General features: G+C 42.4%; 1 protein-coding gene across 1 annotated transcript in view; it reads right to left on the bottom strand.

The window, feature by feature from the left end:
• Positions 1 to 27,195, bottom strand: part of SCPEP1 (serine carboxypeptidase 1) — a 40,188-nt gene extending 12,993 nt beyond the window's left edge. The window contains exons 1-13 of the mRNA XM_068127120.2: positions 27,175 to 27,195; positions 26,943 to 27,135; positions 24,059 to 24,183; positions 23,743 to 23,832; positions 20,416 to 20,571; positions 16,669 to 16,743; positions 13,082 to 13,154; positions 11,870 to 11,907; positions 9,129 to 9,257; positions 8,685 to 8,778; positions 8,383 to 8,496; positions 1,484 to 1,621; positions 64 to 221 (exon numbers count right to left, since the gene is read on the bottom strand). Coding sequence (XP_067983221.2) covers positions 64 to 221; positions 1,484 to 1,621; positions 8,383 to 8,496; positions 8,685 to 8,778; positions 9,129 to 9,257; positions 11,870 to 11,907; positions 13,082 to 13,154; positions 16,669 to 16,743; positions 20,416 to 20,571; positions 23,743 to 23,832; positions 24,059 to 24,183; positions 26,943 to 27,006 — 1,254 coding nt within the window. The 5' untranslated portion in view covers positions 27,007 to 27,135; positions 27,175 to 27,195. The remainder of the gene's footprint in view (positions 1 to 63; positions 222 to 1,483; positions 1,622 to 8,382; positions 8,497 to 8,684; positions 8,779 to 9,128; positions 9,258 to 11,869; positions 11,908 to 13,081; positions 13,155 to 16,668; positions 16,744 to 20,415; positions 20,572 to 23,742; positions 23,833 to 24,058; positions 24,184 to 26,942; positions 27,136 to 27,174) is intronic.
• Between the last annotated feature and the right edge of the window lie 212 nt (positions 27,196 to 27,407).

Genomic DNA, 27,407 nt, shown 5'->3' with positions numbered 1-27,407 from the left:
GAGAAAAATGGTGACAGACAGACACACAGACCAACATCTCTCATATAGTTGTAATACATTTACCATATGCCCCGCATTTAATATCCAGTAGAAAGCCAGGTTTTGATAAGTTTTCACAAATGCTGCCAGCTTCGACTGGGGCGTTAATATTGGTGTCCACGTGATGTTGTTAAACATCTCTCGACCTGGCCACTTGAGCTTTTCAATCCAAAGTTCTTGGCCTTCAAAGAAAGCAAGAGGAAGTACTTCAGAGTTAAACAGAACTAAAGGTTTCTTGCATGACAAATCAATCTTGATTATGAGGAATGATCAGAACTGGCACTTTTAAAATGGCAATGACTGAAGAAAATCATGCACTCTCCAACTATATTTCAACATTTCTAATTGTAGACCAAAATTAAAAATAGTCCAAAAAAAAAAGAAACAAATCTAAAGGTGAATCAGTCATTTTTAGGGGAGTTGGGGTGGTAGGGGTGTGGGGCGGTTGGGGTGAGGGGAGTGGAGAGGAAATGGGGTGATAATTAATATTGTAGAGAATAATAAAAATCTAAATGCTGAATTGGTTGTGGTTGGGAAGTTCCAGAGGCAATGATCATCACCGTTACAATCATGACAAACGCTACCATGCATTTTATATATATATATATATATATATATATATATATATATATATATATATATATATATATATATATATATATATATATATATATATATATATATATATATCACACTCTCTCTCACACACACACACACACACACACACACACACACACACACACACTTTTGTTTTAACCAATTATAACAAAAATAAAACGTTCTCATAACAATTATAATCATTTAATAAACAACTCGAACAGCACTCGGCAGAGTGCATACCTCCGCCAGGCTGAACAGTTTATGTTTTGTATCCTATTGGTAGGCTGGATCCGGACATGAACCAAAATCTAATTGGCTTGTTCTTGATATCTAACAAACTCATCCACCTAGTTTTGTTAAAACCCGTCCAAAACTTCTTGAAATATCATGCTATTTTTCATTTTGGCCCCATCTCTTAATGGTGAAGAATCACCTCAATTTTTTTTTTATCTCGTATCCAGATCCAGGTCTTCACCAAAACAAAATCAATTTGTCCTTGTCACACACCCAATCTGTCCACCAAGTTTTGTCCGAATCCATCCATAACTTTTTGAGATATTGTACTATATATCGATTTTAGTTTTATCACTCAATAGGGATTACTTTAAAAATTATCGGATCTGGATCTTCACCAAAATTGAATCAGTTCTTCTTCATCACACTTCCAACCCGTCCACCGAATTTCATCCGAATCCGTCCACAACCTTTTGAGATATCTTGTTCACAAACAGACAAACAAACAGACAGGGGTGAAAACATAACGTCCATCCACCTTTGGTGGCAGAGGTAACAATTAGAACTAAAAAATTACAGAGCAAATAAATCAACACATCCCACTTCGTACCTGGCGTGTCTACAATCAGGTCAAGCTGTGCGTTGTAGATGGTTACATCGATTCCAAGGCCCAGCAAGGCGTCCACAGTAGAGACAACAGGCTTCATGAAATCTACACTCATGAACTGGAACACATCGTCCGATTGCCCTGCAGATAAAGAAACAACGCATCACTCAACAATGTAATCACATTTCCCGTTCTGAACAAATTTCCATGGTGGTCAGAAATGAGAAAGGAGATATGCAAGTACAATTGTTGTTGATATGCAAGGAGATATGCAAGTACAAGCACAATTGTTGACGATTGTTTGTACAATGTACAAAACAAAAGGTTTATGGATGGTGAAGTCCACCAGTGAAGATTTCCAATAATGCATACATCACTCAGGGATTATAAAAATCCACACTATAAAAAAAAAAAAATCGGTTTGAATGTTTATCTGTCGGTATCTTTCGGTATCTTTCGGTATCTTTATCTGTCGGTATCTTTATCTGTCGGTTTGAATGTTTGAAAGAGAATCGACGTCTGGATCAATTTTTGAATTGAATTTAAATCCAGATTTATACAGTCACGTGAAAAAGTAAGTACACCCCATGTAAAGTTTTGACTTTTTCAACATATTTCAACATACAGCTATTTGATCTTCATTTCAACAATATCGACAGATAAAGGTGATATAATATAACAAATATCATGAAACATTTACATTTTGTAGTCCATTGTATAATTTAAATAAACATGAATGCAAATTTCGCACGTGGACACTGACTAACACTAAGACTGTATGGAAGGTGGTAGTATTTTTCCCCAATCATAAACTTATTCTTCGTTCATATGCAGCACAAGACTGCGAGGTAGCCGAGGCTGAGGGCGCGGCTGTGCTGCTGATGCTGGCAGGAATTTGTAATTTGGCCATAGTGCTGGGGATAGCTTGTCTCCTCTTTGCGGAGGACACAGTGGGTTATTTAATATCCACCAACTAATGCCGGCAGTTGCGACGCCTGTTTAACATCCATCCGATGGACAATGGTTTACTAAAGTCGAAATAACCTTATCTTAAATCAAGTAACCCAACCTTTGTATATAACTGTACAGTATACAGTATATTACTACAAGGGTACTCGCCAATGACAGGTTCGTAGATGTCTCATCTCAAATGAGCAATTGTTTTGGAGTGTAATGAATGAATGAATTATCGTTTTAAGGCCATTTTCCCTGCTGGAGTGGGGGTTAGCCTTGCGGGCCCCATGACAATCATGGTTCCCTGTTTGAGGCAATGTTTTTATGGCCGGATGCCCTTCCTGACGCCAACCCTTGGTCGCCTCTTACGATGTGCAGGGATACGGTGTACCTATTCTAAATCGGGGTACACACCGGGATCATTCATCCCAGCAAGCTGGTACTCAATTTGCCGACCTCGGAAGGATGACAGGCTGAGTCAACCCCCCTGGCGTTAATTCAGCGATCGACCGGGATTCGAACCCAGGATCCTAGGATCCCAAGCCGGTACCCTAACCGCTAAGCCAACACCAGGAGTGTGTATTGGTAAAAACAGGAATTCAGTGTAAATATTCAGTGAGCAGATATTACAGTGGGTGGAGCTAGAAATCTTGACAACCTTGTTCCATTCCACCAGTGAAAATTTCCAATCCGTGCTTATTGTACCTCAAAGGTACAGCTTGGGAGCAAGAGTGATATTATAAAAGCTCGGCTGGGAAACGGATTTGGGTGAGTTTTAGGCTTACCACCTGTTGGAAGATCACTGAAGTTCTTTCCTTACCAACTGACCACCTCCAGGCACTTATCTCTCTCCACATCACTTCTTCAGTCCCCAACCTGGCCCCTGTCTCTTCACTTCCCATAGCTCTATGTGCGAATGGTGCACGAAAAAGGTCATCAAAACTATTTTTGGGGGATTTCTTTTCGATTTTCGAATGTGTCAAAACGGGTCTAAAGTGGCTTAAGGGCCGAAGGGATCTATGGGTCTTAAATGGGCCCAAGGGCATCTAAACTTCGAAAGGACCTTAAAGTGTCGAAATGGTTTGAAATTGGCCAAAGTCTTAAAAGGTCTTAGGTCTGAAAGGTGTCGAAGGTGTATAGGTCTCAAAAGTGTCTAAATGGGTGTGAAGAAGTCTAAAGGATTTTAATAGGGTCTAAATGGTTATGAAGGGTCCAAAGGGTCGAGTCACATCAGGTCAGTCTTTTGGGACTGCCACTGGTAACATGTAACCCAGTGCTACCTGCCGCATGGTCAGGTTATTGGTGACTAAACTGGCACCCCTCACTGGCTTTGCTATTGGGGAGGGTGACTGACTCAGTATTGTATTGGGGAGGTGACTGCATTGGGGAGGGTGGAAGAAAAGATCAAGGTTTCTGGATGGGGAAAGATAAGAGATGGTGGTGAACAGCTGTTTTAAAGACCTGGAGGGAGGAGTGGGATTGAAGAGAGTGAGGGAGTTTGTTCCAGAGGTGGGAGAAAAGAGGAATGAAGGTGTGAAGGTGAGCGGGGAGTCTTGATTTTGGCAGTTTCACCAGAAGAGGGCTGCTGGCAGATATTGTGCGACCTGAAGAAATATTTGGGGGACAAAGCACAGACAGAGCTGGGGGAGCTCAGCCGGAGAGGAGTCGATAGAAGACAAAGACCACCAACCTGCCTGCGCTGAGCGAGTTAAAGGCCCTCAGTCAGCCGCATCGCGAGGGATTCCAACGATTCTGAAAGCTTTGGTTTCAACAGCGTGAAACCGAGCTAGATATGAGGCAAGAGCACCAGCTCAGAGGGGAGAGCAGTACTCCATCAAGCTGCAGTTGAAAACCTTGTATGTGGTGAGGAGCTCAGGTGTGCCAAGGAAGGACTTCGCACGACAGAGGATGCAAAGTCGGTGACTGGCTTTGGAGGCCAGCTTAGAAATGTGGTTTTCCCAGGAAAGATCATGGCAGATAGTGACACCCAAAAGCTTGAGTTACAGAACTTCTTAGAGAGGATTGTTGGGAAAGTAGATGGGAGGATTGTCCAGACGGTTTTTTCGGAGAGACAAACTGAGAGTGAGATTTGTCAGGATTGAAAGACATGTTCCACTTGTTTGACCAGTTTGTGATTTTGTCCAGGTCTGCAGAGAGTGAGGAGGCTGCAGACTGCCAAACTGAGGGATGAGGAATGGAGCGGCAGAGAGTGGAGTCATCAGCAAAGAGATAGAGAGGATTTTCCAGAGAGTCGAAGAGATCATTAATGAAGACAAGAAAAAGCACAGGGCCCAGAACACTGCCTTGAGGAACTCCAGCCTGGACAGGAAGGGGGAGATGAGAGAAATCCATTCAGGGCCACACGTTGACTGCGACCGGTGAGGAAGTCCGCAAGCCATGCGTGGAGGTTTCCATGGATACCATTCGAGGAGAGTTTGGTGAGCAGGGCGGGGTGCCAGACCGTATCTAAGGCACATGATATGTCAAGGGAGACAGCTCTGATTACCTGTTTGGCATTGAGGACCTCCATCAATTGTTGAGACAGCAGAAGCAGCATGTCCAGAGTAGAATGACCTGGTCTGAAACCAAATTGATGATCAGAGGTCAAGCCGTTGGAGAAGAGGAAGGATTTGATATCCGAAGCAATGATGGATTCCATGACTTTGCTGATGATTGGGAGCAGGTCGATTGGTCTGTAGTTGCAAGGATCTGTTTTTGCACCTTTTTATGGAAAGCGGTAATGTTTGGCTGATTTCCAAGCAGATGGTCGATGACATTGAGCAAAAGAGGGTGAACAGAACAGAGAGAGGGTGTGAAAGAGCAGCAGAGCAGGATTTTAGGACACGTGGGCTGATGCCGTCAGGTCCAGTTGCAGAATCAGAGTCGAGGGTTGACAGAAACTTCTCCACCTTTTCAGGAGAGAAGGACACAGAGTCCAGGAGCAGCTGGGTACGACTGGGTAAGGTGGGTACAGAAAGAGATGGGTTTGGGACACAAGATTTAGAGGCAACCACAGAGTTGAGGCATTCAGGTTTTTCACGAGCGGAGTCAGCTGTGTAGCCCTTTGAGGTAAGGGGGGAACAAACACCATGGAGGGGGGAACAAACACCAGAAACGGATTTGACCAGACGCCACCAGAATTTGGAGGAAGGAGACAGGTTTGAGAGTTAATTCTTGAGTGTGGAGAGATATTGTTTCCTGGCTCTCCTGAGGGTCGATACACACTTGTTCTGAGCTTTGTGAAAGGAATGGAGATTGCCTTCAGTTGGATTAGCCTTCCATGAGGCGAAGGCAAGTTGTTTCAGGGCAACTGCCTCATCATAAGATTCCGTGTACCCTGGGTGGGAAGAACGGTGTGACAACTGAAGACGACATGGGATAAATCTGTGCATGAGAGAGAGAGCAGTTTACTTTGGAAGAATTCCAGGGAAGAGTTTATGTCAGAGGCAATTGAGATGGGAGACCAGTTCAGATGATTGATGGCTGCTTGCAGACCATGCCAGTCGGTCTGAGTGAAATGCCAGACTCGTCGACGCTGAGGAGGCTCTCTGAGAATGGCCAGAGAAATGTCAACTTTAACAAGCACATGATCAGAAGAACCGATTGGAGCAGAAGAAGAGCAGCAGACATTTGCAGGGAAGTTTGTCATAACCAAGTCTGGAAGAGAAGATACTCCATTGGCTGAGATCCGGGTCGGGAAATTGACAGATTGTGTCAGTCCCAATGAGTCTCAGAAGTCCTTTGCTGAGGTGCTATGGCTGGTGAGAGAGGAACCCACACCCAGCCAGCTGGCATGATGACAGTTGAAGTCGCCACATATGAGGAAGAGAGAGTTGGGATGAGTTGAAAGAAGTTGGTCCATGTTATCAGACAGCGACATGTAAATTGAGTCATCACTGTTTGGAGGACGGTACAGAACACATATGAACAAAAGGTGGGAGCGGAGAGGAAGCCGTTTCTGGGGGTGGGGGTGGGGTGGAGAGAGGGCAGTGCAAGGAGAGTGAGGAAGAGAGTTTTTGATAAAGATAGCAACCCCACCACCAGGATAAGGCTGAGGTCTATCATACCTTAGGAGGGAGTAACCAGGAAGAGATATTAAGGAATCAGAGACATCGTGAAGGAGGAAAGTTTCTGTTAAGCAGATCAAGTCTGGATTGTGTTACATATTTATGTGAATGTATGTGAATTACCATTCAGGTCTTTGCTTATCCGTGTGTAGTATATTAAGTTGTTGTGTAGTTGTTGTGGTTGGAGGGTCAGGAGCCCTTCTGAGGGAGTGGCCGGAAACGGAAGTGACCGGAAACGGAAGAGGAAAAGACACGAGGAAAAAGGACGAGTATTATTATTCCTCGCCCCGCTCCGACAAAAGGTGGGATCGACCTTGCGCTGCGTGGAAAAGCGGCGTTCCGATCCGAAGCCTGTCTGGCGAGAGGAAGTACCGGGACGTGTACCTGCCCGGTGGAGACGGCAAGTTGACGTGGGGCCGTGCATCGACCCGCGTCTGGCCTCATTCGCGGCACCGTCCAAACAGACGCGTGCGGGTCGCACGTTGGGGCCTAACGCGCCTTGCAAGCGGCGTGGGGTTTGGCTTGCTTTACCGTATCCGCTTCGCGTGGCCACGAGGGGCTGCAGCCACGGTGCCTGGTACGATACCTGCCCGGTGGAAACACGTCCACCCGGGGTTCGTTCAACCGCCCGAGTGCGGTGACGGCGACCATCATCTTGGTCAGGAGGGGCCCAGAGACATTGTGCGGGACCGAGACCAAAAGGGTGTCGTGAGTACTCACCGGGACACACGTATATAAGATGGCCATCTTACTCATAGGAAAGTGCTTGTGAATTGGGAATTGTTGATGGTTGTATATGGTTGATTGCTCGGGGAAAATCTCCGTGGTTGTGTCATTGCAATTGTATGGTCATTCCCATTGAAATATATCCTTGAACGTCAGTTGTCTCTTGGGTGAAATTCATATGGATTGCGTGGCGAAAGCGCATATATAATACAGCTTTCTGGCGAAGTTCCTCTCACGGTCCGGGGGTCACCGAGACCAGGTATTCACCGAGGGGACCACGTAACAATTGTCAGAAGCAACCTGAATGGAGAGATCAATCAGGCTTGAGCAAAGGCCCCGGATGTTTGAGGTCCATATAGTTAATGAGGAGAGAGGGGGAGCATCGGGTGCAGGAGAGGGGAGGGGTGGGGTAGGGGCAGATGAAGGATGGGTGGGGGAGGTAGGAAGAGCAGTTAATAGTCTGTCAGAGATTACAGAAGAGTTACAAGAAAGGGAAGGATGAGGACGAAAGGTTTGATGGTGATGGGATGAGGCACAGTGAGGGGTTCTTTGAGTAGGTGGCAGAGGAAAGTAGAAGGTTGGGGGAGGTGGAGGTATGAGATAAAAGGGAGACGAATTGGGGAGGAGGCAGCTTTGAGAAGGGGGTGGGGAGGAGGGAGAATTGGAGAGGGATTGTAGGGGGGGAGTTTTGAAAGGGAGGGGTTAGGGGTGAGTTTAGGAGGGGAGGGGCAAGGGGGGAGATTTGATGGGGAGGGGAAAGGGGGGAGTTTAGAAAGTGGATGATTAATGAAAGACGAACATTTATAACAAATTGGGTTTATTGTAATTGGTTACACTTTGTGTAGCCTCAAACAGGGAACCATGATTGTCATGGGGCCCGCAAGGCTAACCCCCGCTCTAGCGGGGAAAATGGCCTTAAAACGATCATTCATTCATTCATTAACAAGTGGTCAGATGGTCGAGTACAAGAAGGAAATGGAGAGACCATTTGGTTCACTATTGCTGTCAAATCTTCTTGATGTTTTAATGAAGTCAATGTAATCCAAGCATGATCCAGTGACCAAACTTGTTTTAGGTATTTATAGAAAGTAAAGACCGACAGCGATCGACAAATTGTAACATGGACAAAATGAAGTGACAATATAGCCTTCCTACCTCCCCATGTGACATTTTTGGGAATTATTCCGAGTTTCTTCCGTATGGGGCCATTCATCAGTTCCTCCAGCTTGTCCCCGTGGAACCGTTTCAAAAGTCGTCTGGAAAGCCTGCCTGTTGAGAGAAAGCCTCAAAGTTTGGAATTGACCATTGGCAACTTGCATAACTCAAACTTGTTGATTTACTCAAAAACGCCAAGATTAAAATAAGCATAATTTGTGATTTCCATCGGCGCACCATGTACAAGCATTTTGAGTCATTTTTGGGAGTTTCAGAAACATCAGCTACGTGATCAGACTTACTCAAAGGTTCTTCGTATTGTTCCAGCTTGGAATGAACTGCAATGGCTGGATCTTCATTTAACATTATATTGTAGAAGTCAACACCATTTGTGAACTGTTAGGGAACACAATCAGGCAAAGGATATGAAGATAGAAGAAAAGGTAATTCTGCCCATTTAGACTTCAATGGGTCACAAGCACAACAAAACATGTACGACAGCATGATGTTGTCAAATGGGTCAATTATATCGTGAGAGCAGCTGTGCAGTGCACACTTACCGATTTATAGTTGTGAAGGCATGTATTGAGAACAGGATCTCTACAAATTGCTCTGCATTTGAATACCAAATTTTAATCCATCTGTAGATCTACTCTTGCCCTTTTTGTACATTTATAGACATCACAAATGCACTTGAAAAGCAAATCCTGCAAGGATGAAGGCCGTGCGATGCCCAAACTGGGTACCTTTTCAACGACGTTTTCAGTGTTTCCCCAGAGTTCTGTTGATTTTGCAAATTTTCCTGCTTCGTATGCCGATTTCACTTCATTAGCTGCTGCCATTACTTCAGATAAGCCATGTTTATCTAGAAGGGACTAATAAAAGGGAACAACACAGACATTTGATGTCAAAAATTGTGATATTAAAAAGAGAAAAATAAATTAGGTTTCTTTACCTTACTTTAGCCAAAAAGGCTGCAACCAAAATTTTAAAATTCAATTCATCATCATCATCATCATCTCGGAAAAAGTTGTGATTAAAGATTACATAATTTTGCTGGCACCCAATTAAACAAAGTAACATCAATCGTTTGTGATTGAAATATGGCAAATTATATTATTAATAATTGGGAGTTCAAGGAGTGGCAGAAGGCGAAGGGTATGGGGGCAGAAAAGGCAGAGCATGAAAGTTATAAGGCAGCCAAGAAGGCTGCAAAGAAAGAGGAAGCAAAGGCGCAGGAGGCATGGAGGGAAATGTTCGGAGAACGCTTGGATTTGGAAGAGGGTCAGAGAGCGGTATTCAGGATTGCAAAGCAGATAGCGAAAGAGAGGTGTGATGTGATGGGTGTGAGTTGCTTGAAGAATGAAGTGGGACAAATCGTTGTGGACCCAGATGTAATTAAAGGAAGATGGAAGAGATATATGGAAATACTGTTGAATGCAGAGAATGAATGGGATGGCAACATAGAGAGTAACCCAGTTTTAGGACCGGCAGAGAAGATAACCGAGAAGGAAGTTGAGGAAGCGATTAAAGCAATGAAGAGTAGAAAAGCGGGAGGGCCGACGGGAGTTGTGGGAGATATGTTGGAGGCAGCGGGAAATTGGGGTGTGAAGAGAATGACAGAGATCTGTAATCTGGTGGTGAAAGAAGGCCGCATTCCAGTGGATTGGGAACTGAGTACCCTCGTCCCTCTATACAAGGGGAACGGTGACCCTCTGGACTGTGGCTCGTATCGAGCGATAAAGTTATTGGAACATGGAATGAAGGTATTGGAAAGGGTGTGGGAGAGGAGGATAAGGAAGAAAGTGAAGATTGACGAAATGCAGTTTGGATTTATGCCAGGAAGAGGAATGACAGACGCACTCTTTATTGTGAGGCAGTTGTAGGAGAAGTACGTGGAGAAGAGGAAGAAGTTGTTTCTTGGATTTGTTGATCTGGAGAAAGCATTCGATAGGGTTCCACATGAAGTAGCGACATGGGCATTGAGGAAGTTAGGAGTGGAGGAATGGTTGATCAGAGAAGTGATGGCAATGTACAAAAGAGCGTGCACAGCTGTAAGGACGAAGGACGGGAACAGTGGCGAGTTTGAGGTGAAGGTGGGAGTGCATCAGGGGTCGGTACTAAGTCCACTACTATTTGTAGCTGTGATGGAGGTGCTGGCTCAGAACGTAATGGAGGGTTTACCGTGGGAGTTGTTGTATGCAGATGATCTGGTGTTGATTGCAGAAAGTATGGATGGACTGAAGGAGAAGATGAACAAGTGGAAGGAATGTATGGAGACAAAAGGTCTGAAGGTGAATATAAGAAAAACGAAGGTGATGGCAAGTGGTAAAGCATGTGGTGAGGTGGAAAGAACTGGGAAGTGGCCATGTGCTGTGTGCAGGAAGGGTGTCGGAGTGAATTCCATTCAATGTACAATGTGCGCTGAGTGGGTTCATCAAAAATGTAGTGGATTGAGAGGGTCATTAACCAGTGTGGCAGCTACATTCAAGTGTGAGGTGTGCACAGAGGGAGCTGCAGATGGAGCTGCAGATGGAGGAAATGTCGAGTTGGATCTTGGAGACGGCGTGAAGCTGGAAGGTGTGAAAACATTTTGTTACCTAGGAGACATGCTGAATGGAGAAGGTGGATCCGACTCGGCAACGGTTCCTCAAGTGAGATATGCATGGAAGAAGTTTCGGGAACTGAGTGGCGTGCTAACGAGGAGGGGAGTGTCGTTGAAGCTGAAGGGAAAGGTGTATGTAGCATGTGTGAGAAGCGTTATGCTTTATGGGAGCGAGACATGGGTAATGAATGTAGAGCAGCAACGAAGGCTGGAAAGGGTGGAAATGCGAATGGTTCGGTGGATGTGTGGAGTATCGTTGAGAGAGAGGAAGACAAATGATGAATTGTGAAAGATGATGGGAATAGAGCCTGTGATGGATGCTGTGAAGAGGAACAGGTTGAGATGGTTTGGTCATGTGTTGAGGAAGGATGAAAGTGACTGGTTGAGAAGAGTGATGGAAATGAATGTAGAAGGAAGTAGAGGACAGGGAAGACCGAGAAAGACTTGTCAAAGAAGAAATGGGGGCAAGGGGGTTAACAAGGGGAGATGCAGAAACTAGGGCAAAATGGAGAAGATTGTCATGGGGACCGCAAGGCTAACCCCCGCTCTTGCAGGGGAAAATGGCCTTAAAATGCCTGTTGTTGTTGTTGTATATTATTAATAAATCAAAAGTTACGTTTTTGCGCTGCAAAATATTTATCTTTTTAATTATGTTGTGCATTAAAACATGAAATTTTATCCGAAGTAGAAAAATACAAAGGATTAGATACAATGGATAAATAGTATCACTAAAAGGCACAACGGTTACTAAGATTCTATTTTTTAAAGAGGGCGAAAATTATCCATTTTGTTTTATTCCATTTTGCTTGATTATACGATTAAAAGAGAGAGAAAACAAACCTCTTATATTTGTTGAAGTTAAAACATGAAATTCGTACTTACGATGCCAAAAAGGTAAGGACCCCATGTGAGCACGGAATCTGCACAGATAGACACCAAATGCAGTTATTATAGAAGCTCTACCAGGAGCGATTGCACCGCAAACTCCACAAGTGATTGTATCACAATCAACACACTTCATAAAGTTTGAAAGCCCCATGCCATGGACTTGTAGTGGTGCATGATGTTGTATTCACTGTCCACTGTCGAGTCTTTTTTTATTTTACAAATCAGATATTGGAAGATCATTCTCCTCGGTAAAAAATATTCATCCATAGACTTCTTGAAATTTAATGAGTAAAGCTGAACATGATGCAAAATACTTTACTAGTCGAGGGATTGATTGAAATCTTTGTGAATTCTTAACTTGGTATTTGACTGATTTCCGACCAATCATGTGTCACATGAGTCATTATGTGCACTGATGAACCAAATCGATTATCGTAACCATTTTTTTCCCATCAAAATTACGACTCCTTTTTCTTTTTGTTTCTGCTTCCAAGTCACAAGAACAATCAAAATACATTCTTTGGCAAGGCTGGTAATTTTTCTGAATACAGGGAGACTATGTATTAATCCAGACATGTTGTATTCATGCATTCATGTTCACTTGGACAAAATCGGTGCCGTGTTTTGAGGTATTTCGAGGGGGTGTGGCCTGGAGATATTTAAACTGCCTGAACATCCTTTTGGAGTACGCATGTCTTTATATGCAGATGCTTGTGATGTTATTTTTATAATGTTTCATAAGGTCAGAAGAGTTATACAAAAAGGGATTTTTATGCAGTTATTTCTTTTCTCCAAACAAAATCAGACAAATATACCTGAAAAAGTGAATGTGCAATTTTCCGGTCAAAAAAATAAAATAAAATCCTTACCAGTTGAAAACATGTTTTCCACAAAACCCTCATGGGCTTCACAAAAAAACCCAGTGGGCCAAAGGTTGGATACCCCAGGTCTAACCCAATTAAATCACTAACATTTCTAATGTCATAACAACAATGCCATTAATATTCAGCTTTGTTTATCAAGCACTTAATACTTAAGAATAAAATGTGAAAGATTCAAAATCTTGCCTGGGAATCAGAAGTAATATATATATATATATATACCACACTGCATATATATATTATACTATACACATATACCACATACAAATGAAGGACTGATGTACAGGAGATGATGACAAGAAAAACCAAGATACCCTGAACTCACCAAGGGGTGAAATCCATGAATCACCCAGGGCAATACCTTTAAAATTGCATACAATTGTTTTGGCATCACGGGCCTAAAATACAACAAACAAAAGTTTAAAAAGGCATACAATGCAAAAAGAAAACAAAAAACAAACATTCAAGCCAAGATGAAGAATTTTGAAGCATAGATATTAAAACAACACAATTCTAAAAAGCATTGGGGAAGCACCCTCATATTTGAAATTAACCTTCCTAACTAGGTTGTGCCATTTTTCTGACACTGCAAAACAACATGTATGTGCTTTATATAACTGTGCAGCAGAACTATTGAAACCTCTAGATACCACAGATGAAAAAGCCAATGCCAAATTTCTACGAGCAAGCTCCTGCAATGTCAACTCATTGCAATAATTCCACCAACTTGTTTGGAATTCAAAAAAGTTGGCCCAATAAGCCTTCTAATGCCAAATGTTTTGAGTTAACACTCATGAGGTTTTTTTATACAGTATTTTATTTTACACAACAGCGAGGCTCATGGAAGATAAAATTGACAACCATTGCAGCAGGGCAACAATTGAGCACAACAGACAATGGAATAAACAAACAGGAAATGAAGCAGGAGATAGAAGAGGGAGAGAGAGAATCAGTAAGAGGGTTGGATTAGGAAGGGTTAAATAAGGATCATGGGTCAGGATGAGGGTGCACTGCCTGGTTGAAGCCCAGGAAGGAAGAATGGAAAAAACTGCCCCTGGAAGCCAGTTCCATTAGGGAGAAATGAAGGAGTTGAGGTATGCAGTCAGCCTAGATGTTGTTAGTGCAACCAGGAAAGGGTTCACGTGATGGATGTAATGATTTTAGGTTGGACTGTTGTGTTCATAAACCATGGCTCATGAAGCTGGGATTGAAGGCTATTGTGCGATTCCAATATGTTGTGTGAATTTTGTCCAATGTCTATCAATATGCTTGCAATTCATTTGTCAGAAATCAGTCTCCTCATGTCTTGGTCCTGCATGCGATTTGTAAATGAGCTTGACTGCTCAATTTTAAATCGAGGTGTGAAAAATATATAAACTAGAACGACACTCTTCGACGTCACGACATCGACCGATATGCCTCCGCCCACATTATTACATCATTATAATACTTCCAACAAGTTTGCTTTAAATCCATTCAGCTGTTCTCAAGTCATCACATTTTTACCTGACATGACCTCTGACCTTTGACCTCGGGACCCCAAAATCTAATCAGTTAATCTTTACATCATTATACATATGTGTACCAAGTTTAAATTAGATCACTTCAGCCATTCTCAAGTTATAGACCTATAACAGACTTTGACATTTGACCTCTTGCCCAAAATTCTAATCAGTTAATCTTTACATCAGTATATACAGTGCATTCAGGAAGTATTCAGACCCCTTCACTTTTTCACATTTTGTTATGTTGCAGCCATATGCTGAAATCGTTTAAATTCATTTTTTCCCTCATCAATCTACACTCAATACCCCATAATGACAGAGAAAACAGGATATCAGAAAGTTTTGCAAATTTATTAAAAAGAAAAAAGTGAAATATCACATTGACATAAGTATTCATACCCTTTGCTATGACACTTGAAATTTAGCTCAGGTGCTTCCCATTTCTCTTGGTCATCTTTGAGATGTTTCTACACCTTGATTGGAGTCCACCTGTGGTAAATCCAATTGATTGGACATGATTTTGAAAGGCATACACACCTGTCTATATAAGGTCTCACATCTGACAATGCCTATCAGAGCAAAAACCAAGCCATGAGGTCGAAGGAACTGCCTGCAGAGCTCAGAGACAGGATTGTGTCAAGGCACAGATCTGAGGAAGCCTACAAAAAAAATTCTGCTGCATTGAAGGTTCCCAAGAGCACAGTGGCCTCCATAATTCTTAAATGGAAGAAGTTTGGAACAACCAGGACTCTTCCTAGAGCTGGCCGCCCGGCCAAACTGAGCAATCGGGGGAGAAGGGCCTTGGTAAGAGAGGTGACCAAGAACCCGATGGTCACTCTGGCTGAGCTCCAGAGATCCTGTGTGGAGATGGGAGAAACTTCCAGAAGGACAACCATCACTGCAACACTCCACCGATCTGGGCTTTATGGCAGAGTGGCCAGACGGAAGCCTCTCCTCAGTGAAAGACACATGAAAGCCCGCTTGAAGTTTGCAAAAAAGCACCTAAAGGACTCTCAGACTGTGAGAAACAAGATTCTGTGGTCTGATGAAACCAAGATTGAACTGTTTGGCTTCCGTCTGGCCACTCTGCCATAAAGCCCAGATCGGTGGAGTGTTGCAGTGATGGTTGTCCTTCTGGAAGTTTCTTCCATCTCCACACAGGATCTCTGGAGCTCAGCCAGAGTGACCATCGGGTTCCTGGTCACCTCTCTTACCAAGGCCCACCTCCCCCGATTGCTCAGTTTGGCCGGATGGCCAGCTCTCGGAAGAGTCCTGGTTGTTCCAAACCTCTTCCATTTAAGAATTATGGAGGCCACTGTGCTCTTGGGAACCTTCAATGCAGCAGAAAAAATTTTTTAGGCTTCCCCAGATCTGTGCCTCGAGACAATCCTGTCTCTGAGCTCTGCAGGCAGTTCCTTCGACCTCATGGCTTGGTTTTTGCTCTGATATGCATTGTCAGCTGTGAGACCTTATATAGACAGGTGTGTGCCTTTCCAAACCATGTCCAATCAATTGAATTTACCACAGGTGGACTCCAATCAAGGTGTAGAAACATCTCAAAGATGATCAAGAGAAATCGGAGGCACCTGAGCTAAATTTCAAGTGTCATAGGAAAGGGTCTGAATACTTATGTAAATGTGATATTTCAGTTTTTTATTTTTAATAAATTTGCAAAACTTTCTGATATCCTGTTTTCTCTTTGTATTTATGGGGTATTGAGCGTCGGTTGATGAGGGAAAAAATGAATTTAAACGATTTCAGCATAAGGCTGCAAGATAACAAAATGTGAAAAAAGTGAAGGGGTCTGAATACTGTCTGAATGCACTGTACATACCTGTACCAAGTTTGAATGAGATCACTTCAGCTGTTCTCAAGTTATAAACCTATTACTTACTTTGACCTTTGACCGTTGCCCTTTGCCCCCAAAATCGATTCAGTTAATCTTTACATCATATGACATACTTGTACTAAGTTTGAATTAGGTCACTTCAGCCGTTCTCAAATTATAGACATATTGCAGACCTTTAACTTTTAACATCTTGACCCCAAAAACTAATCAGTTCATCTTTACCTCATTATACATACCTGCACCAAGTTTGACTAAGATCCCTTCAGCTGCTCTCAAGTTATCGCGGTAACGAAAACCTATCACGGACGGACGGACAGCCGGACAGACTACGTGAAAACATAATGCCTCTGGCGACTTCGTCAACGGAGGCACAAAAAATATATGGGAGATAAGGAAACCAAAACGGACAATCTTCACATTGCGTCACCACAGACTACCCATTACATGGCTACCAAGAAAGGGCTAGCACATGCAAAAATTAATTAAAGAATATATAAATATGCTACAAAACGTTTGGAAGTCATAGAACTGAAGAAACCAAGAATTATGATTCATTACCTTATGGAGTTGAAGTGCAATTGTTGATGCCATTTTTCCACCATAAGATTCAGAGAAGATGTAGAATGGGAGTGACTGCAAGGAAAATGGAACAAAAAGGAGTGTTGTATGATCAAGCAACAATGATGGAATTTTTGAGCCACATCTCAAAATGTCACAGTCAAATTTATAGTCAGATCAGTCTCTTGACTGCCACAGGTAACATGTAACCCAGTGCTACCTCCCGCATGGTCGGGCAGTTGGTGACTAAACTGGCACCCCTCACTGGCTTTGCTATTGGGGAGGGTGACTGACTCAGTATTGTATTGGGGAGGTGACCGCATTGGGGAGGGTGGAAGAAAAGATCAAGGTTGAATTGGAAAGGGTGGAAATGATCCCCCCCACACCCCCCAGAGCTCGATTTTTTTAAATGTCATGAACAAACCTTGGTATATCATGGGTGATGAAAGTTGTGGTCAAGTTCCGGAATTGCGTGTGCAGTTTCGGAGAGAGCAAATACCTATTTTAGGGGGGGGGGCGGGGGGGGAGGGTGGGGTTGGGAGGGGTCAACCCCCGGTAGACCCCTTTAGGGTTCTGTTATTTTTTAATGCCATGAACAATCTTTGGTACATCACGGGTGATGAAGGTTGTGGTCAGGTTACATCAAAATAGTGAGTGTAGTTTCAGTGGAAAAAGGAAATTCCTATTTTGGGGGGCAACACCCCCCCTCCCTGTAGACCCCTATAGGGGCCGATTTTTTTTTTAATGCCATGAACCAACTTTGGTGAATCATGGGTGATGAAGGTTGTGGTTAGGTTTCATCAAAACTGTGTGTAGTTTCATAGAAAAAAGCAAGTTCCTATTTTTTGGGGAGTCAAACCTGGATCCACTTTGACCCCTGGTAGACCCCCTTAGACCACGATTTTTTTCATGCCGTGAATAAACTTGAGTTGCAACATACCAAATATCATTTGTGCCAAGTTTGCTCACAATTTAGCCTGGTGTTGGCTTAGCGGTTAGGGTGCCAGCTTGGGATCCTAGAATCCTGGGTTCAAATCCCGGTCGATCACTGAATTAACACCAGGGGGGTTGACTCAGCCCGTCATCCTTCCGAGGTCGGCAAATTGAGTACCAGTTCACTGGTAATTCCCTGTGTGTCGCAAGAGGCGACTAACAGGGTTGGCGGCAGGAAGGGCATCCGGCCGTAAAACAATGCTTCAAAAAGGGGACCAGCGGACCACGGTGCCCGAAAATGGCCAACCCCCGCCTTGCGGGGAAAAATGGCCTCTAAAGGCGGTTCCAAGTCTAGTGTAGGAATATTAGCACGACAGATATGGGTGAAAACATTGGGTGGCAGAGGTAATGATTTAATCTATCCATGGCCTTTACAAAAACATAAATAAATAAAAAAGAGTTGAAGCTTCAGCATGTGCTTATGTTCCCACAGACTAGGAAATGTTTGGGTCAACAGAATGCTTGTGAAGGACGTTTGGTTGCAGTAAGGCAGTGCCATAAATAAATAAAAACACCGTATGAGCATGGAAATATCACTGAGTGACAGAATTATCAGAGAAAGCAAATACAACTAATGACAACAACTCTCGGTAGAGTGCATACCTCCGTCAGGCTGAACAGTGTATGTGGTTTTTATACCACTGATAGGCCAGATCTGGATTCAGACCTGAACCAAAATCGAATCGGCATGTTCTTGTCACCTACCCAACTCACCCCCCATGTTTAGTCATAACTCATCCACAAGCTTTTATATATATCGTTTTTGGCCCCATCTCTCAATGGTGAAGAATTGCTTTCAAAAGTTAAAACAAATTCTCAGATCTAGATTGGATCTTCACCAAAATCGATTCTTCCTCGTCACACACCCAGCCTGTACACCAAGTTTCATTCAAATGTCAACAACCTTTTGAGATACACTACATGGCCAAAAGTATGCGGACACCCCTTCTAATTAGTGGATTTGGCCGTTTCAGCCACACCCATTGCTGACAGGTATATATAATTAATCAAGCACACAGCCATGCAATCTCCATAGACAAACATTGGCAGTAGAATGGGCCGTACTGAAGAGCTCAGTGACTTTCAACGTGGCACCGTCATAGGATGCCACCTTTCCAACAAGTCAGTTTGTCAAATTTCTGTCCTGCTAGAGCTGCCCCAGTCAACTGTAAGTCCTGTTATTGTGAAGTGGAAACATCTAGGAGCAACAACAGCTCAGCCGCGAAGTAGTAGGCCACACAAGCTCACAGAATGGGACCGTCGAGTGCTGAAGCGCGTAGCATGAAAAAATCGTCTGTCCTCGGTTGCAACACTCGCTACCAAGTTCCAAACTGCCTCTGGAAGCAACGTCAGCACAACAACTGTTCGTCGGGAGCTTCATGAAATGGGTTTCCATGGCCGAGCAGCCACACACAAGCCTAAGATCACCATGCGCAATGCCAAGCGTCGGCTGGAGTGGTGTAAAGCTCGCCGCCATTGGACTCTGGAGCAGTGGAAACGCGTTCTCTGGAGTGATGAATCACGCTTCTCCATCTGGCAGTCCGACGGACGAATCTGGGTTTGGCGGATGCCAGGATAATGCTACCTGCCTGAATGCATAGTGCCAACTGTAAAGTTTGGGGGAGGATGAATAATGGTCTGGGGCTGTTTTTCATGGTTCGGGCTCGGCCCCTTAGTTCCAGTGAAGGGAAATCTTAATGCTACAGCATACAATGACATTTGAGACGATTGTGTACTTCCAACTTTGTGGCAACAGTTTGGGGAAGGCCCTTTCCTGTTTCAGCATGACAATGCCCCCCATGCACAAAGCGAAGTCCATACAGAAATGGTTTGTCGAGATCGGTGTGGAAGAACTTGACTGGCATGCACAGGGCCCTGACCTCCACCCCATTAACCACCTTTGGGATGAATTGGATGCCAACTGCGAGCCAGGCCTAATCGCCCAACATCAGTGCCCGACCTCACTTATACTCTTGAGGCTGAATGGAAGCAAATCCCCGCAGCAATGTTCCAACATCAAGTGGAAAGCCTTCCCAGAAGAGTGGAGGCTGTTATAGCAGCAAAGGGGGTACCAACTCCATATTAATGCCCATGATTTTGGAATGGGATGTTCGACGAGCACATATGGGTGTGATGTTCGGGTGTCCACATACTTTTGGCCATGTAGTGCATCATGCTATAGTGTATATCATTTTTGGCCCCATCTCTGAATGGTGATGAATCACTTAAAACATTCTAGTAGCCAGATCTGGAGATGAATCTTCATCAAAATCTAATGAAGTCATCCTTATCACACACTCCCAACCTGTCCACCAAATTTTGTCCGAACCTGTCCACAACGTTTTGAGATATCCTGGTCAGACAGACAAACACAAAGACCTCCACCCACCTTTGGTGGCACAGGTAACGAGCATCTGGCTTTGTTTGCACAATTATTAGTATGCATAGGAGCTGGGAGTTTTAACATTTGGAAGAGAGTAAACATGTTTTAGGAGACAGCTCTATGTTTATTTAAAACTTTGTTCAGATAACTACACAGCTCCCCCAAGGGCATTTAGTATCGTGCTTGCACAAACATCTTGATGAATACGTACAGCTGACACAAATTACACATATGAAAACATTTAATTAACCAGTATTATTTGGAAAGTTAGTTGGGGACTCAAGTCTTGAGATAATCATCATGAATTTGGAAGGTGCCTACAAATCGGTCCGTTACAAATAGTGTGATACTATCAGCGATGTGAAACGTACCTGAAAATCAGGGTTTGTATTAAAGAATATCTGGAACAATGTAATCATGTCTGCAGCCAATTCCTCAACATTTGTAGTCAGAGCTTTTTTGTTCGTGACATAACTGTAACCAGTTCCCACTGGGTTGTCGACAAAGAGTAAGCTCGCTGCCTGCAACTGCACACAATGCGAAACAGAGAATCCCCTCAAAAACACACATTTGAGAAGTATGCAAACATTTAATTATGGCAGAGTTATCATTATCTGTATGTCAAATGAACATGGCATCCAAAAAATTATCTTGCACAAATAGCACTTTGTAACCCAGACATAGTATATCGACCAAATAACATCTGATTAAAATAAATGACAAAAATGCGGTTAATCGAGTATGTTATTAATTAATTCAACGCCATCTTCGGACTGTGTAAATAAATTCACTGCTGCAAGATTTTTCTTCATTTCCTCCAAAGTCTCCAAACAGTGAGTGATGCCAGCAAATTAAGAATAAAAATAAAAGGTATTATATTGTTACTGCCATGGGTTTTGGGTTTACTACAAGGGGAATCTTCAGTTCCCTTCGGACTTACTGGGCTTGAGGCAAGCGAGCACGAATAACTTCATATCATGGCAGGTTGTTAATTATCCGAGAGTGGCAATTGGACTACCAGGTTACCCCAGGGTCCTCCATCTGACAACCGTTTACCTGAGTCACGAGGCTTCAAACTGACGAGGTGCAGAACTTATATCTATTTAGGATATGGGGAGAAAAAGGGGAAAATACCTCTCTAACCCTCACCAACGCAATCTCACACAATCAACCCACTATACAAAGGGAAAGGACTACTCTGGTTTTAAACAATTGTGATAACTAACTAAGGGACCTGTATGTTGGTTGCAATTGCCTTCGGAGCCAGTTCCTCGAGCTGCAAAAATATGCCGGGGTCTGAATGGTACGTGTTAAAATGTGTTAAATGCAGAATTATTGCTAAAAAGGTAAACTGAACAAACATAAAACATAATAGTGTACAATCATATTTTATGCTACACACAAAATAAAATAAAATCTTCTTAAGGAACATTGATAGAGAGAAAAAACAAAGGAAACCATTGTATTTTCATGTAAAAATGGTGAAACATCAACCACACAATAACTGTTGGAATACTATACGGCTAGTGTTTAACCATTTCTGTCAGACCACCAGATTCTTGTACCAGATGCGCTAAACATCGACTGACAGAACTAAACAACTAAACAGAATAAAATTCTATACATGTAGGCCTACTCGTCATTTTGCCTTGACATTTTGGCATGACAGCTTGGGCTAGCGTACAGATGGCGGGCGATGATTTACAGTATTTGTGTACAGTTGCAATGCAGATTATGCTTGAAGATTCAATGCAGATTATGCTGTACATAATAAATACAGTAGTAGTAGAAGAAACATGTGCGTGTTTGTTTCCCATAAATTCCAATTAAAATCAGTGCTGGTCACAACTTATTTGCTCGGAAAAAAAGTGAAAAATACAGAATATTGGCAAGGTGCCAAAAAAATAATTGGCACTCGGCCAATAACTCTTATGGTACTTTTATTTATTTTACTTGTCCAACATCATGCTTGAAAAAAACCTTTAGAACCCTAGTCATTGATTCTGATTGTAAATTACTGGTTGGTATTTTTTGCGAAATTTTCTAGATTTCCTGGCATGAAAAATTGAAAAACTTTGACATTTTGGGTAACACATGAATATTTAAATTTTCGTTTTCATGAATTTGTAATTGCCCAATTTGACCAAACCCTGCTATTTTATGGAGGTACAGGGTTGGTACTTTAATGCTGCAGGTAGAACTCTAAATCCATAATTTGAGCATCTGGTACAAGAATCTGGTGGTCTGACACATTTGTACATGAAAATACAACAAAGAATACCATATATTTTGATACCAAGTCATGGAAACTGAGAAGCAAGCTCTTCAAATCCTCACTCATGGGTTTTTGTGTGTGCCCCGTACATTTTTTTATGATAAACAACTGACGGATGCAATGGCAGTTTCGTGGATCTATGGTGACAAGGTTTTGTAGCTAAAATACACAAAAATATACAAAGTATTGGTGATGTGCAAAGATAAAAGTAAAAAAAAGTATTTAAAAAAAGAAAAGAAAAAAGGGATGAGCATGCGTAGCGAAGCAATATCATGCCATTGGACAAAAAGGTAATTTGATATACTTATCCTGCCAACAGTATACTGAATGCAATGCTATTCTGCAAAAACCCGTCATAGAAGGGGGTCTGCTGAAGACCAAGATTGTAGCTTTGTCGTTTAGACATAGGCATCTAATCTAGTCCAGTACTGTTCACGCTACATTCACCAAGTAATGACCCGGACCTTTATGAGCTCTCATCACAATTTATTGACACCGTATTTTTCGGCCTATACACCGATGTGGAGTACAAGTCAAATTGGCTGATTTCCTCATTTTTCAACCCTTCATTCACAGATAAGTCGATTTGGAGTACAAGGCAAAGCTAGATCAACTATGGTGGTTATCAAAAATGTCATTCAAAACAATAGAGGTGTTAATTCCTACCTGACACTCAACACATCGCTGCGTACAGTACTTCCAGAGTCATGCATATTAATGACCTCTTTTGTGCATATTATTTGAATTACTTTGTGGAACAATATATTAGATAAATTAGGAATGTAAATAGTTTTAAAACATGTTTGTTATCATTTTGAAGTACAGTATTTAAAACAAGGTACAGAATAATTATCAGTACAGGCTCATAGCACATTACATTTTTCCAGCCCCGAACACATTTCTTCTCGCCTACACCATATTTCCTATGCACAGCCATATTCCCAACATTTTCCTTGGCGAACTTAACTTCCAACTTAAAAGCTGCCGTGTTGGAGTTGCGTGACTTTACGGGAGGCATTTTGAGACGACATATGAAGGAAGGATACATATGATGAGGATTGAAAGGGGTGGAGCAAACGTAATTGGGGCGTGCATGCTCGTTATTGTTTGGATATTTTTGCCTGCATCATTGAGCGCATTGACATTTAATTGCTCACCCAATCTAAAATGTGCGTTTTAAATTAACAATTATACAATTTATTTATTTTTAAATCACACTTTGCAAATTTTTTCATTCATGCAATTCAATGTCTTAAACCATAGATAAGTCGATTCTGAGTGAAAGTCGAGGCCCAGACTTCCGGGGGTGGGGGGGGATATTGACTTATACATCGAGAAAATATGGCAATATGAAGCAAGTGTTTAATTATTGCATTTCCTACTTAATCCACAAAATAAAAATGAAACTTGACCTTGTTCTTACCCAGGTCGTATTTCGGTATTTCAGATCGACATCCAAGGGTCCAATTTCACCAAAGTTCCCAAAGCCACATCCCGATGCCCCTGGTCCACCCTGTAAAACACATTCGGTGAGCTCTTTATGGTAGGCAATGGAAAACGATTAAATAAGCAGCCACCAGGAGATTGTATTTCACAAATGTGCCCAACAACATGACACTCAGCACCGAAACATCATTTTTGCATTCTAATGATTATACTGTATTTACATTTTTTTTCATGAGAGAACATCACAAATTATTTTCAAAGCCATGGAAGGACAATCAATGCAAGTGCTATACCTGCAGCCAGAGAATCAGAGGATAATTTTCATAATCTTGTGCCTTGTACAACCACCAAAACAAATGTGCTTCAGGTCTCACTGTGGTATAGCCCCAGGACTCGGTTCCCGTAACTGGCACAGCATCTTAAACAACGACAAAAACAACAAACGTTGGACTATAGGAGACCTAATAAAATGAAAACACAAAGTAAAAGGTAGTTTGAACACTCAAGCTTCTCACAAAAATAGAAAAAGCCAACATATCCTGCATACCATATTTTTTATACTCTTATGTACCCGCTCTTTACGGGAGCAGCAGGAAGGGTCATTTTATCATCCTCTCTGGGGTATATAGATTACAGTAGATCTAGGCTTGTATGCGATAAGCATATAATGCCTCAAGAACGTCCCTTTCAGTTTAGTGTTAAACAGTAGTAGTGATCGTTTATAAAAAAGGTAATCATACAGTTGTGACCAAAAATATTGGCACCCTTGTAATTTTTTCAAATAACTCACAATTTTCCCTAAAAATAAGTTGAAATTGACAAAAGTATTTGGTCTCCACAATTCTTTATTTCACAGTTAATATTACAGAACCTTTGTTTTTGATTCAGAACTTAATATATCCTTTCAAATAAGAAAATAAAAAGAAATAGCATTGCAAGATTATTGACACCCTCAACTTAATATTTGGTAGCACGGCCTTTGGACAAAATAACTGCAGTCAAGCGCTTCCTATAGCAATGAATGAGCTTCCTACACCTCTCCACTGGCAGTTTGGCCCACTCTTCTTGTGCAAACTGCTCCAGTTCTCCCAGATTTGAAGGGTGCCTTCTCCCAACTGCTGTTTTCAGATCTCCCCACAGGTGTTCAATGGGATTTATATCTGGACTCATTGCTGGCCATTTCAGAACAGTCCAGCGTTTTGTCTTGAACCATTCCTGGGTGCTTTTTGAAGTGTGTTTGGGGTCATTGTCCTGCTGCAAGACCCATGACCTTCGACGGAGACCCAGCTTTCTGACACTGGGTTGAACAATACATTCCAAAATGCCTTGGTAATCTCCTGATTCCATGATGCCATGTACACATTCAAGGTACCCAGTGGCAGAGGCAGCACAGCAACCCCAAAACATCACTGAACCTCTTCCATGTTTGACTGTCAGGAAGGTGTTCTTTTCTTTGAAGGCTTAGTTTTGTTTTATGTAAACATAGAGATGATGTGCTTTACCAAAAAGCTCTAATTTGGTCTCATCTGTTCACAGGACATTCTCCCAGAAGGATTTTGGCTTGTTCAGGTGTGCTTTGGAAAACTCCAGTCAGGCTTTCTTTTATCTCTCAGCAGCAGTGGGATCCTACCATAGAACCCCCTTTCATTGAGTTGCTGACGGATGGTGCGAGTTGAAACTGTCGAACCTTGTGTCTGAAGGTCAGCTTGAATCTATTTGGCAGTTGATCGAGGCGCTTTCTCCACCATTCGAACGAACAATCCTTCGCTGCAATCTTCGATCAAGTTTTATCTTGTGGCCACGTCCAGGGAGGTTGGCTAAAGTGCCATGGGCCTTAAACTTCCTGATAACATTGCATATGGTGGCCACAGGAACATCAATGTCTCTGGAGATGGACTTGTAGCCTTGAGATTATCCATACTTGGCTACAATCTTGTGTCTGACCTCCTCAAACAATTCTCTGGTTTTCTTTCTTTTCTCCATGCTCATTGCGGTACACACAGTGACACAAAACAGCAGAATGACTCCTTTTCTCTATTCAAACTGGTCGAATTCGTGATTTTTCTATTGCAGACACCTGCAACTCACCACAGGTGAGTTCATTTCCAAAGTAAAGGAGAATCACCTGCTTGAAATCTAATTATTTCTACCAATTTCTAAAAGGTACCAATAATATTATCCGGGCCATTTTATGATTTCTGTGTGGAATAAGCTAAGATTTAGTAGTTTTTTTCAGCTTTTTTTGTTTTGTTCCACTACAAACCAAAGAAATACAAATGTGAATACCAAAATATATTTTAATTTCAACAATTTTCTGGAAGAAATGGTGCATTATTTGAAAAAAGTGCAAGGGTGCCAATATTTTCGGCCACGACTGTACGTGTTTATAGTTTATAATATTATTTTACTTCCAGTAGGGGTGCCCCCACGAAACACCACGACAAACTAATTTATACACTAATACGGTGGTTGTCCAAGGAGGAAAACCCCTTGGTGAGGGGGAATATTGTCAGTATTAATATCGTTTTGTAATATCATTCATCTTATGGTCTTATCATCAGTGTTATTACTTTTGTAATTAGAAGCGGCTTTGTAAAAACGCCACGATAATCTATTTTAACATTGATATATACCTTAACAAGGATTTCGCCCAAGGTGGTAAAATGTAAACTCCCTTGGGTTGGGGAGGGAAGGGGAAAATTAAGTCGTTGGGATATGGTGGCCCCCACGGATCCTGTCCCAGTGTCCCTTTTTCATAAGAGCTGGTCATCCTGAATTCAGAATATTCTCGAAGATAGCTCCACAGGACATGACCATGGTCCACCACCCACAAAGCGGAGATTTTCACATTCATGATGTGGGCACAATTTTTGGCTTGTGGGTAGGGGTGAAAGTGGGTAGGGGTGAAAGTGGGTAGGGGTGAAAGTGGGTAGGGGTGAGGGTGGGTAAGGTTAGGGATCCCGAAACAAAGCTGAAGACCTGATGACCGGGTCTGTAGCACGTGACGCACAAAAGCAACACGAGCCGAACTCAAACTTCTGCACTTAAAAAAACGGACAAGATAATGAAAACAACTACCGGTATTTGTAACAAGCCTTTCACAAACGGCCTCGTATTTTGCTGTCTCATGCACGTTTTAGCAAAATTCATGTCAAAGTGCACACCATGCGAGCTCACCTGAGCAGCAAATGAAGAGGTAGCCCAGCAAAGTTACTGGAAGTACGTAAAAGCGCAACATCATTTTTCTCGTTGTTCTTCTCGTGTCGGGGCCGCAAGTGTCGTCTCGTCTCGTGATCGGCTCTTTTTGTTTGTTGTGAGTTGTGACGTCGCGCAAACACTCCCTCCTGAAGAGAGCGCGCGAACCACAGAACTCAAATAGACGTCTATTTGAGTTCTGTGGCGCGAACACATTGAATTTTGTGCCGTGCAATGCGTCATGACGTCATCGCGCATTTGTTTATTTTTCCTCTCATTTTCCTCAGTTATATATTTAATTCATTTAAATAATGCAAGAACAATTATCTTTTTCCTTGTTGTGCTGACGACACGAAATATATTTCTGTTGCGCTTAATGCTATGTGGACCATGGTTTTTTTTACAGGAACGAAAGGGATATCTAATCACGTGATATTGCAAGGCGCC

Source organism: Myxine glutinosa, chromosome 10, assembly GCF_964187855.1.
Source record: "Myxine glutinosa chromosome 10, kmMyxGlut1.1, whole genome shotgun sequence".
In the NCBI taxonomy this organism is placed as follows: Eukaryota; Metazoa; Chordata; class Myxini; order Myxiniformes; family Myxinidae; genus Myxine; species Myxine glutinosa.
The sequence above is the reverse complement of the archived record's forward strand: the minus strand, read 5'-3'. Positions and strand labels throughout refer to the sequence as shown.